The 13,711-nt window shown below is 42.9% G+C and overlaps 1 protein-coding gene across 1 annotated transcript; it reads right to left on the bottom strand.

Moving 5' to 3' along the window:
- Positions 1-456: 456 nt before the first annotated feature.
- sp8a (sp8 transcription factor a) lies at positions 457-2,463 on the bottom strand. Its single transcript, XM_041053658.1, has 2 exons — positions 2,424-2,463; positions 457-1,722 (listed from the first exon to the last, which is right to left on the bottom strand). Exons 1-2 carry the CDS (start codon positions 2,442-2,444, stop codon positions 508-510), a joined length of 1,236 nt encoding a protein of 411 aa, XP_040909592.1. The 5' UTR covers positions 2,445-2,463; the 3' UTR covers positions 457-507.
- Positions 2,464-13,711: the final 11,248 nt, after the last annotated feature.

Raw genomic sequence — 13,711 nt, 5'->3', positions numbered from 1 at the left:
TCTGATAGAAAAGTTCTATCTCTGTACAAAAATAAACTAAATCCTGACTAAATCATATGCCTCGCAGGCCCAATGAGAAACGAAAGATGTACCAAAATTGTCCTGTTTGATTGGTGCCAATTAGAATCATGACTAACAAGCAGAGATCAATTAGAACAATTTCTTTCAACGAAATATATTTTTAGATAACCCGTAACAGTGATGGCATAACCTCAAAGAGAAGATACTGAGATGATTTCAAGAAAAAAACAGAATTGGATTTTGTAGAAAAGATAAGGCGCATATCAAATATCACAAGTTCGATAAACTGTAGAGTAAAAATTTATTTTTTTAAAAGAAGGCTACAAATAACATATTTGAGGTAAGGACACCGTGTTCATCCACAGCTGAAGTTCATGATAAAGTGCCATTTCAGTTTTGAAGTGTCCAGGAAATCACGCTCCATACAGGCTGGTACCGTGTTATCAAACGTCCACGTGTTGCTTTGTTCATATTTAGCTTCGCATATTATTCCACCGCCCTCTGTCCCTCGGTGGTTTGAACAGTCTCGCGCGCGTGCTGCCCGGGTGACTGGCTCGGGCTACCGGAGAGGCTGTTCTCCGTGTCGCTGTTCCCCTTACCTAGTCCCGGCTCCCCGCCATCCTCTGCGCCCTCCGAGCTGTGCGTCCTCACGTGCTTGCTGAGGTGGTCGGAGCGCATGAACCGTTTGTGGCAAATCGAGCACTCGAATCGCTTCTCCCCGGTGTGCGTGCGCAAATGCCGCTGAAGCTCGTCGGAGCGCGTGAAGCGTTTCCCGCAGAAGAGCCAGTTGCACACAAACGGCCTCTCCCCGGTGTGCCAGCGCAGGTGAGCCTTCAGGTGAGAGGTCTTGCCGTAGACTTTACCACAACCCGGGATGTGACAGTTGTGCAAGCCTCTCCGACGCGGGCTCGTGCCCCCTTGCCCGAGGCTTTCCGCCTCCTGGCAGTTCGGGCAGTCACACGTGGCTCTTCCGGAGTAACGCCGTGAAGAGGTGCGGGAAGATGCGGGCAGAGAGACGCCGGGGGTTCCTGTCAGCGCAGGTGCCCCCGTCGTCGTAGACTCTGAGTAGGGAGCCGGGACAGGTGGCCTGAAGCCGTCAAACAGGTGCTGTGTGGCGGGGAGCAGGTGCTGTGAAGCACCGGGGCTGAATGCGGAGCTGTAGTCAGTGCTGTAGCCGCTCAGAGGAGAGGGTAACCCGGTCGGAGTCTGTGCGTCCACCCAGTTGGTGCCCATGTCCCACCAAGAAGAAGACCCGTTACCGACTTCCCCCACGGGTTTGAACCATGACTCATAGGGATGCATCCTCGGATATATCCCAGCAATGCCTTCCACTGAGGAGGGGAATTTGGTTAGAAACACAGACCGCTGTGCGTGTGTAGGTTCGGAAACGTTGTTGTCGGTCTGGTACATCGAAAAATCGTTTCCAAAAGGAGAGTTGGCAGTGGTCACCGAGAAAGCGCTGGACGTCTCTGACAGTCCGGTGCCGCTACCCCTGGAGGTCCCAGAAGGAAGCCCGAGCGAGGTGAGGCAGACACCCAAACCGCTGGTGCCCGGGGCGCCGCCCCTCCAAGGGTGAAAGCCCTTGACGAGTCCCGGCGCTCCATCGGAAAGAGCAGGGGAGCACGAGGGGCTGGGCTCACCGATCCTGCTGCAGGTGGCGGCCAGCATGGCCAGCGGGGTGCTGCCCAGCCGGGGCTCCTCCTGTGGGGCACACATAGACATGCAGACTTGCGTGTCAGTCTGGAGTCGGTGCTAAATATGGTGTGCGTAAATACGCACAATAATATCCTATAAATCTAGTGCGTTACTCACAAACTGCGGAAAACTCTGGACCTCAAAGATTAAATCCAAGTCATGTAAATTAATAAGGTTTAAGTTTTACAATCTGTGCGCCTCTACTTGAATCAAGCATAGACCGTGTAGGAGCGTATCCAAGTGTTTTGTCCACTAACAGCAGCAACACTGCAGCGGATAAACTTTTATATATTATGAATAAAATTTGAATGGATAAGCCTATTGATGGCACCACACTTTGGCCCCATTAGCGATGTGTTTTAAAAATAATATGCTCAGCTATGCATCTTCCTTTCATTTAAACCACAAGCCTGTTCTACGACCTGTATCAGCATTCACAAACTCTGACAGGATCAGAGAAAACAACAGAGGTAAGAAAACTAACTAGCTGCTATCGGATTAATAAAGAATCTATTATGTAGACCATGGCAGAAAAACTGATATTGCCGGTTTATTACTGTATTATTATAGGAGTGTTATTGTTATTACAACGACACTAAAGGAGGTGAGTATTTAGTTAACTGCGACCCAGTGAATCCTGTAAGGACATTTTAGCAGTTTCTTAGATTAACCAAAAAACAAACAAACAAAAAAACATGTAAACTTACCCCTAGCAGCGTAGCAGCCATGGTTTGTTTGGCGGAGATGTGTACGTGTGTGTGTGTGTGCGCGCGCGCGTGTGTCTGTGTGTGTCCGCGTTGACTGTCGATGAGGAGTGTGTGTTTCCTCCTCGACTCCTCTTGTAGTTGTAGCTTCTTCGTGGCTTTGAAGTGCCGCTGAGAGCCTGAGGACCAATCAGGTGCCAGCTCTGAACACTTGTTCCGTCGTAAAGTGTAAAAGTGAAGTCTCGCGAGGGGCAAGACTCCAAACTGCAACAAGCAGGAGACAATATGAAGTTAAAGGAAATAAATTCAGTGACTAAAGCAGTGCTGGTATATCAGAAAAATCGACTTACTGTCCATACTTCCAACTGAATTGTTTTCTCTCTGCCATTCAAACAGTTATGAGGCTAAGCAGTATTCATTCTTTCATCATTTTTAATAAGCAACTATCAATTATTTACTTGTTAAGGTTTGAGGTTTTACCACTATTTATTTACTTATTTGCAGAGCTCAAAGGCCACAAGGCTCCATTATGAACCAGGGAAAGCAGACTGTACAAAAGCCCCAGGGGACCTCAAAGACCCAGGTCACTGAGTCTTTGAGGTATGTGGTAAAATAAAACAAAATAATTTATTTAAACTTCTGTTAAAATATGACACCAACAATTTCACCAACAAACGGATAACATTTGAAAACTCAAATAACAACAACACCTTCCAGATAGAGGGACGTCTTGCTGTGGGCAGTTTTAGATCATAGACTGTTTTAGACAAATGAGTGTTTTTTTTTTAGGTAGAGGTCCCTAAACATTTCTGATGTGTCAGACAGAAAGGCTTTGTTTCCGCTATACAGCCCGTTGTTTTTTTTTACTGACGTTGTGAAGCTGTGCGAAGGGAGAGGCTGATGAATGAGAGGCTGGCCCGGTCCGTCCCATCCTGTCCCTGGGGCGTATCCAGTCAGCCTTGGGGGAGGAAAGGGAGGACACCACCACTGCCTCTGCAATTCCATCTCATTCAACTGAAAACAAATGTTGTCTTTAAAAAAAAAACACCTCTTCCTGTGCTTTTCTCAGTTTTGTAAAACAATTAAATACACAGCCAAGCTCAGACTATATGAACTGTGAGGAAAAACTTTTATAACCTGAATGTGAAGGAGTAATCCTGTTTTTAAATTATGGATGGTTAGCCAATATGATAACAAACTCTCTGGAAAGGACCTAGAATGATCTTAATATGGCCTATGAGCAAAACCACAGAGGGAGCATTTCATTTGAATTTCAAATTTAATAAAACAGCAAGATTTAATCAATTCCCTTCATTTGTTTGGTATTAACTGCTTCCCTGTCCTTTCTTCATCTCTCTCTTGTTCTATGAGCAGCTGGAATGAAGTCAGCTAGACACACACAGACAGAAAAGTTAATCACATTCCTCATCCACTCAAACCCCCCTCTCTCTCACACACACCAACCAACCCACCGTTTACACCACGTGATTGATAGTGCGCAAGATTAATTTTGGTGATGCTGTGCAAAGACAAACAGCTCACTCCATCAGAGAGCTTGAATTTCACAGCCTATTGTTTAAAAATGTTTTAGGAGGTATTTTTCAAAATTCATAAAGATGAGGACGTGTGTGTAGGCCATGTGCATTAATCTACATTACCTTTCATTATTTTTAGTGGCAAAAGCAAGGTATAGGACCGGACAAAATCACAGGCTCCCACACTGGCCTCCGTTTTTCCCTACAGCCTCAGGCATGGCCAAATGCACAGGTGGAGTTTACAGTAGGCCATCATCCCTTTAACCTGATCGCCATCCTCACGAGCCACCCAAACAGCTGTCCCTCTTTTAGAAGCATTCTTTTCCCACACTGAAAGTGTGTGTGTGTGTGTGTTTATATGTGTGTGTGTGCCTTAAAGGCCCCCAGTGAAACCCTGTCTGAGCCCCAACCTGTTCCTTTAGCGATGATAATGACCACATTATTACGCGCCATCGAACGTCAACAAAAAAAGATTGTCGTGTGCTTTCCAATCACTTTGTGGGCACTGAGACAGAAAAAGTGGAAAGAAAAGAGTGAAATAAAGATCTGGCACTTCTCTGGGAGTGGGGCGGTGAAGTATTTTATTTCTCCTTGCTGTTTTCCTCATCTCCTCTTTTGTTGGTAGAGCATAGTCAAAGTGATCCAGAGGGCAGGGCAGCCATCTTGGTCAGCAGCCCTGCTGAGACAATTAGTGGGAGAATTACAGAGTCAAAAGACAGGCTGCTAAACATGACACAAAAAATATTCATTACATGCAGGGGGTTAGCCAATCAATTTGTGAAAAAGAAAAAAAAAAAAAAGAAAATAGGTTCCAGATCTGGTGCAGTTCTTTGGTGTGTTTGTGTGCAAGTTAAACTTACCTCTTCTTATTAGCTTGACACTGCCTGAACTTCAGTAGTGATCTACTTCGCAAATGACTGAAAAAAAAAAAAAACCATTCATTTCTTTCATTTATGCATTTCACATGAACCAATGCCAGATATCACAGCCTTTATAGCCCATGCTAGTTTGCAATGCCCGTCTCTAAATGGGCCTTTGAAATACATAAAACTCAACAATCAAATGCACGTGAAACAGCACAAAACACAAAGCTCAGAGCAAGAACATTCATACAAAATGGCACAAGATACAAACTATTCACAAAACACAACTCATCCCTATTTGAAAACTATTTCATTTTAAATTCTGTGGGTAAAAAGTTCCACATGTTGATTTCCCTGAACAGAAAAAAAAGCCATGCGTCCATTCATTTGATGGACTGATGGCAGGGAACCTTGATCTTTACCCTTGTAATTTTTGGTTGCTTTAGACTGATACTCCACCCAAAATCACTTGAGAAGGAGAACTTGAAGGCTGTCTGTAAACCATAAAAACACTACCTTTTCTGTCTGTTTGTGCTATTAACTGTTTTTAACATATGTTGCAGACTGATACAAAACTTTAGAAATCATAAAATCCATCCTGAGTATAAAAAAAACAACAACAGAGTCACTCTGACTGACTGACTCAATTCGTCTTTGATGCCCTCTAAACTCATCCCCAGTACACACTGAACTTGTTTTACAGGAGAGGGGAAAAAAGTCATCCAGGTGAGCTGTGTGCCAGGATGTGCCTGGAGCAGCTCCTCCTTGGCTTCCTGTAATTACTGCATGGAGAGGGCACGTCCGCCGTCTGTCAGCAGATGGCTGCTGATGGACGACTGTGGCAGTAGAGTCAGGAAAAAAGTTTTCAGGTTGCTGTGATGGAAGCATTCACATACACGATTTACAAGATCCCTTTTCGTTTGCACTCACTATAAAGGATCAATAAGAACTGAAACACCTCTTTTTGTCATGTTAATATAAATTAACTTCCTCTGCCTCTTTTGTTGTCTGTTACAGTTGTCTTATCAAATTAAAGATAGACATCTCAAACGTAAACATAAACGTGCAGGAAACAGCAAAGCAAAGCGGAACACAAGTGGTTTCTATCTTATGTTGTTGCATGCAGATGCATATTTTTCAGCCAGCGGAGCCCTAAACCTGTGGAGGGTCACCTCATTTTTGTGCATCTCCCCCTCTCACACACACACACACACATGCAAGGGTCAGAAAGGGCATCTCGTCAGTCTATCTATGCAGCAGACAGAGGGAATCCTGGCCAATGTAATTACACTGTAGAAGCGCTTCATTCACATTCATGTATACAGCACATCTACATATACGCCAGCAGACACACTCATTCATGAAATGCGGGGAAAAGAGGTGGAGGAGGATTGATTCATGGGTGAGGAGGGGAGAGACCTCTGCTGTGTGTTGGTGAGGCACAAGTTTGGGCTGAAGGTGAATTGAAATTGCTCTTTATGAGTAGCATCTCTTTCTCTCTTTGTTCCACACACACACACACACACACACACACACACACACACACACACACACACACACACACACACACACACACACACACACACACACACACACACACACTTAGGGTTGATGGATGCCTGTGGTTTGTTAAGTCATACATCACAGAGGTCATTTAACCTGCCAACACATCTGCTGTCTCTGCCCTCAGAAAGAGAGGAAGAGGTGGGGTGAGAAGAAAGATTTATAAAGGCGAGGGGGAGAATTATGCAGGGTGAGAGAGAATGAGACTGTGATTAGTAACTGGAGAGGATGAAAAGCTCTCATTCTGCACTCCCCGTGCCTCTCTCTCTCTCTCTCTCTCTCTCTCTCTCACACACACACACACACACACACACATTGTGCTGCAAAGTGGTATCTTTTTAACAAGCATCTTCACCGAAGCTGCTTGCGTTATGAGTTTCTCTGCTCCTCCATCAACTTTCGTCTTGTCTCCGTTAACTACTTACAATAAAGTTGCTGATTTATGTCGAGGAGCCGTTTTGTCTGCCAAGATATTAATGAGATGCTTCTGAAGGAGTAGCCTTCATTGATTACTTCAAATGCTGTTGACGTTTGTGAGGTGGCTCTGTCTCAGACATTTCAAAGGAAGCATCATGTGTGCTGATTGCAGATCAATTGCTTTTATCCATCCATCCTCATGCTGTGCCCTGTTTACTTAGCATAGTTGCCTCTTTGACTGTGTCTTGTTTTGTCTTCTAATAAAACCACAACTGATGTGAGGAATATTCTACTTTCACTTGCTGGATTCCTCACCTCCTGTCACTGGGACATTCACTCTGTCAGCCCCGTAATTTCATTTTTCACGTTATGAGTGGTGACAGGTTGGTTTTCAGACTTACATTCATTTCCCTTCTCTTCCTCCTTCAAACCTTGCTCCTCCTGCCTGAGTTCTTAGTGTTTTACCATCAGTTATCTATCATTATTATTTAATTAGGGGCCATACACACTGTTATCTTCCTTTACAGCTCATCCTGTGTTATGTAAAAATGTCTTATGAGACTTTTAAGTTTTGTCATCATTGTCAGGTTGCCAGGCAACTAGCAGGGACTACCAGAAAGCGACTGTGCCTGGGCAAAAAACATGCCAACAACAAAACCCCTGTAAAAGTACAAACTGTAATTTTTAACCTTCAATTTTTGTACAGATTCAACAAATGAGATATATATCAAGCCAGCCAGCTGTTTTCCCCATCTCCCGTCTTTACGCTAAGCTAACTGCTAGCTGTAGTCTTGATTTGAAGAGAAATACAAAAGTGGTATCCATCCTCTCATCTGAATTTTACCAACGAAACAAGCCATCCTAAAGTTACCAATAACTGATGCTAATACTAATATGGAATGAGAATCAAAAAGGACATCTTACTTTGAAAGTTAATTCTTCAGTTCTGTTTCACTTGAGAAAAAAGGGGCTCTTCTTTGAACCTATATGGCTTCTTCTACACTGCCTAGATAAACAGAAGACCCATTACGCAAGTTCACTTTTTATATAGCATTTGGCAACTGCTATAATGGTTAACATGCTAAGGAAGAGCTGGTGCAGCATTTAAAGTCTGCTATTAAGGTTTATTTTCCACAGCTGGCTCTGACACACAAACTGAGACACATCCAACACACACGCACACACACATCACCGTTTCTGAATAACACACTATAGCGCCATGTTTCCCACACCAGTGAGGAAGGATGATGAGAGGGAGAGAAGAAGATGAGTAGCAGGGGATGAAGACATAAAAACAGGAAGGCTGATGCTTCTACACTTCACACACGTTTCAATTTCTCTAAACATTCTTTTAAGCTTCATTAAGATTTTTTTTGCTCAGCTGAAGCTGGTCATGTTCCTCAGTATCAACCACCTCACGACTCTCCCTCTCTCACTCTCTTTCCTTGATTAAATCCTGCTCTGACCGTGATCTCTGTTCTCTTCACCAATAACACTGTTCATCCCTCTTTCTGCTCTTCACCAACACACACACAGGCGCGCACTTCTCAGACAAGGAGATTAATTTACTCTTGTTCATTTTTCAAGTTCTGCATCTTCTCTGTGTTTAATGTGTGGTCGAATGTGTGCCTGTGTGCAGTGTCCGCTGATTGATGTGTAGAAGCCCGGGAGCATAATCATACACTTCCAGACGTCATTTTTCACTTTCAGTCTTGATGGATGAACTTGATGCACTTGATCACGGCTACCTCAGTGTGGGGGGTCTAGGTCATCTTTGAGGCGTATGTGTGCTTATGTGTCTCATTGGCCTGCAGTTCATCTGTCTGTCTGAAGCAAGTAGAGAGTAGATACCCCCATCCCCACCAGAGGGTCTGTATGTGGGGTGTCTTCTCCTGTCTGTACCTGGATGACAACCAGCCATGGCAGCCTGGTCTCACCATCATTTCTGCACTGACTAACCCCTAAACCTTCCCCTGGCCATACGGAAAAGAACACGGACCGATATGATTGTGAAAACTCTTTGCACACTCCCTAACTTTCCTTTGAACCAAATCTTCTCCTGACCCTAATCCGTAATCCTAAAGCAATCACAAAATCACAGTGTACCTTGAACCACATCTGATCCTGTGCCTAACTCTAATCTTAACCCATAATCCTAAAGCAATCACAAAGTAAAACAGTGTACCTTTAACTAAACTTGATCCTGACTCTGACTCTAACCCTAATTGGGACCAATCCTGATCCTAATCCTGATCTTAATCCCAAGGAGGAGGAACCTATTCAAATATTTTGCCTATTATGACAATGACAATGATAATGGCCTGTTTTCAACAATAACATCTTATTCATCACCTCTGTTAGAGAGATTTGAGATTCCAGCAAAAAATCCCAGACATTTGTCCTCTATCCACAGAAATGTAAATGGAGAAAACAGACCTCCGGAAATCCCTGCAGCTGTTGTTTTTACTTTTCAACTGACAGTTCGACTACTGTCAGTTGAACTGTACCAGTTGCTGTCAGTGCCAACCTTTAACCTACAATTAACACAATTATCTGCAGAGCTTCCACTTCAACTAAAATAAACTACCCTCACAGCTTAAACTTCAACTGCTTTCAGTGCTTAAATTTCTTTTCACAGTCATTTTCAAATAAACAGTTCAAGAGTAACAGTGACCGTGTTTTTAGCGCTTTCACTTCATTAGCATACCTTTCTGCCATATCAGCCATTTCATCACTAACACTTCAACTCCTTTCAGTGCTCAATTAACACTCTTAAGTGCTTGAGTTGCAGTAGAAGTTGAAGCACTTCCAAGCACTTAGGTATATGTACGTGGGATTAATAAAGTTTGTCTTATCTTGTTATCTTTTACAAAATGTCAGTAAATAATCAAGAATTTAATACATTTTAATGTATTTCAAAGGCTCATGAACTTAAAAAGCTTTCAGACATTTTCTAGTTATATGCTTTTTTAAAATTTGGTGTGTGTCTGCATATAAGGTTACCTTGATGTATTCTATATGTGCTAAAGACCTTTTCAACACAACTCCATGCAATAACACTCAGGCATGCACATCCATGTGCACACACACACATACGTACAAACACACGCACACAACTCATGCTATATTCCTGGTTAACTAGTGCTCCTCTCACTCATTGTGTGTCCCCCCCTGCTACAATGCCTGCCATAAAATTCAGGGGCTGAGGGAGCAGAAGAAAAGAGAGGGTTAAGAGAAGCATTGAGAGGTGGCTTGATGTTAAATTGACTGGAAAAAAGCTGCTTGCTTTTTTATGCTAATAGCCATGCAACAACTTGTTAATTTATTCCACAAAGAAATGCAAAACACCCCCAGATTTGGCTGAAAATGTCTGCGGCTTCTAACATGAGCATAAATCAATCCGATCATCTGTACATTTACTCTCATACTGATGCTAATCACATATTTACACACTAACCATCTCTGTACACACACACAAATTCTGCTCTTAATGGTCATCAATCAGGGCTGGGTGGACGGAGGCGCAAAACAGATGAGAGAAAAGAACACAGGTCAGTGCACATCCTCTGCTCTCCTCCACTCTCTTTTGTGCACTCTCTCACACACGCTCTCTTGCGCACATTCCTAAACACTTTCTCGGACCAGTTTCAGGTGGTTTCGAGGTGATTTCACGGTTGCTGTTTTATTGATGGTTCCCGTCAAACATGAAACGTTTCTTTTCCCACCTAACCACACACACACATGCACTGCCTCTGGGCTGTCATTCAGGACATACACAGACAGTCAGAAACAAGTGGCTGGCGTCAGCTCTACCAGGCCCGCAAGTCATGTCAGGTCCTGCACTGAACTACACACACATACACACACACACTCACAGACACACACATTTGCACACTTATCTTGGATCTTTATGGCGTGCTGCACCCTCCACTTAGCGCTGCTGTAAAGGTCTTCCTGAACTCATACAAGAGTACCATCTTCAAAGAGGTCCATGCACGCACACACAAACACACACTGAAGAGCCACACAGACTTCTAAGCAGACTTAATCATTTCACATTTAGCTTCAAAGAGACTGTTTAAACACATGCTTGCTCACTGTCTGAAAGCACAGCATGGGTCCCGTCCTCTTTAATAGTCTTTCAATTCTGCTTAATTCTGCATCTTTGAGTTCAGCTGCATTCGGTGCTGTGAAGCTGCAGCGGTGAAACAACTGAGATAATGGAGAGCACATTTCGTTTTCAGTACATTTCTCAATAACTCGTGTGCACAGCCGCCTCTCACAAACAAAGGGAAGGTTTCAGTGTCTTGAACCATAAAATACATCACTAGGACTCTTGTTTTTCTTGCAGAGTGCAGCTGACTGATGGAAATTAGTTTTTGCAACCTCCTCTGTTAATCATGAATCTACGTGTAAATAAGCGTTTTACTGCCTCATTTGCCAACAACAGAATCAATCATTATATATCCTCAATTACATTTAAAACTTGAGCATAACGCATGGTTTGCGGGGTCACAGTTCAACTCAGAGTTCACTCTCAGTTCAAGGTTTTGTTCCTATCTCTACCATAATGATGTTACATCTTTGAGCATCTCATCTCCTGTCCTCAGGAGCTCTTTGTTGTGACCTATGAACCTCTGGGGTCAAATAGTTCTAGAGGCTGACCGCAGGTTGACTTATTCCTCCTCTCTTGGTGTGTCTGTAATGTCTCCAGTGTCACTTGTGCATGTGTGAGGACCATAGAGTGAAGGTACCTGACCTGCTGTATGACCACACACACACACACATACAGCGGCACAGATGAATGGAGGCATGTCTACAGTAGTTTGAGAGCACCTAGTAAATACACACGATTGTCGCCAACATACACATTCTGCACATTCTGGTCATTCAGGCTCCGTCTTTGAAGGTGTCCTCTGAGTCGCAGGACTTGTAATTACGTTAAGCTCTCGGCCTCACTGTTGTTAGAACAAAGAGTTGTAGACGGAGCAGTAAACTGTGAGAATTTGAACTGCAGTCCTTTATGTGTTTGTACGGACACTAGTGAAAAGTGGGGGAAGGATACAGACATAAGTTCAAGTGACCTATACATTCAATCCAAAGACATTATCTGCTGGTTGTCAGCATTTCACAATCAATTATAACTTGTATGGCAGTGATATAAGATTTGCTGCGATGCTCAGTCTTAAGTAGTAACAAACAACAAACAACTTTCTTGACAGATTCATAGCCTGGTCTACAAATTATCAGAAAATATTGACAGCATGTCACAGTCTTCCCCAAACTAAGTTAATATATTCAAGTGTTGGTTAATCAACAGATTTTTTTAAGCTTTAATGGATCGTACTGATCACTGAACAGGCACACTTTCTGATGATTACTGATTACCAGACAATGAAATCTCTTTGTTTATGAAAAAAGATTAAGATACATGCGGGAAATGAAACGTGACTCAAGTAGACACTGCTTCCTTCTAAAGTATCACAGACCAAAAAGCTTGGAAACCACTGTGTTAAAACTGTCACTCGTCAGATGACTTTCCAAAGTAAAAGCAAGTGATACACTGTGAAATCATACTGTAGCATGTGTGCTCAGAAAAAGAAAAAGATATGTCATCCAGCCACAGAGAAAAAAAAAATCACCTTGACCAAATGTTGTTCTCGTTGTAGGTTAGACACATGTCCCACCCACACCCTGAACTGGCATCATGCCCACTGAAACACTGAGACGCACCGGTTGTTTTCCACTTAATCCAGACACCACAAAGCATCAATCACTGAACTATCATTAAAGTGTAACGCTGCCAACTTCAACAGAACTTCATGCAAGTCCACTTCAGTGTAATATGATGTGTCATGTTTCCAAGAATATAAAACATAAAGGCTGCATCTCCTCATGGTTACCATGATCATACACACTTAGATTTATGAGACAGTAGAAAAAAGATTGAAGTAGTGCACCTACAGCTATAGCTGCTCTATTAGCCAACATTCTGTGTGTGTCTGTGGTGTAATGCTCGACACTAGGAAGTTATGATGAGACATAGTAGAGCAGTGACATCACCTGCTGTCATTCACATTTACAGGTAGAAAAGGGTGAGTACACACTGACTATCTATGAATATGTGTCTTATTATCCATCTGCCTATCATCACAGCTTGTAGCTTGTTAGTGCAGACTCATGTGAAAAATGTCTGTTATCACTTGTACACACACACACACACACACACACACACACACACACACACACACACACACACACACACACACACACACACACACACACAAATGGTACAAGTCATAAATCTCTTTGTCTTTACAACCTAACCTTTAGGAAAGAGAGACATCTTGACGCCGAGCTCGCGTGTGACAAATGCACGCCTACGCATACTTGTGTTCAGAAAATTTGGGCATATTACGCAAAAAAAACAACTGCACGCAAGAATGCACTGACTCACACATGCACACATGCACATGTATAGATATCCTGTACACAGTAAAGCTTACATTACTGTGCACACACCCTCATGTTTTGTAATCATGAGACATGTAGAAGTGAGGTGGACAATGCAGTCACCTCCAAGCTACAAATCAAATCCATCAGAGCTGTCTGATGTGATGCTCTGTCATTCAGAGGGTCAGCTTTACGTCAGAAGTACAAAGCAGATGTCTGGAAATGTACTCTGACAACTGTTTAGTTTTTTTGTTTTGTTTTTTCACATTGATTTTGGCTAATTTTTTTGTTAACAAAAATCATATTTCAGCTTTCATCACTCATCATTAAAAAAAAAAAAAAAAAAACTAGATGCATGAGTTAATTTCCATATTCAGTTTGAAATTTGCTCTAATATTTTCCTGCAGCTGAATTTCAGCTGATTCTGGGCACTTGAAAGGTATCAGGGCACTTTCACAGT

Source organism: Toxotes jaculatrix, chromosome 13, assembly GCF_017976425.1.
Source record: "Toxotes jaculatrix isolate fToxJac2 chromosome 13, fToxJac2.pri, whole genome shotgun sequence".
NCBI lineage: Eukaryota > Metazoa > Chordata > Actinopteri > Toxotidae > Toxotes > Toxotes jaculatrix.
The sequence above is the reverse complement of the archived record's forward strand: the minus strand, read 5'-3'. Positions and strand labels throughout refer to the sequence as shown.

Bases quoted from the DNA above. Each gene is read 5' to 3' on its own strand.
- sp8a (XM_041053658.1), bottom strand. From the start codon at position 2,444: ATGGCTGCTACGCTGCTAGGG. The intron at 1,723-2,423 runs GTAAGTTTACAT...TGTGCCCCACAG, and splicing joins TGGCTGCTACGCTGCTAGGG to GAGGAGCCCCGGCTGGGCAG.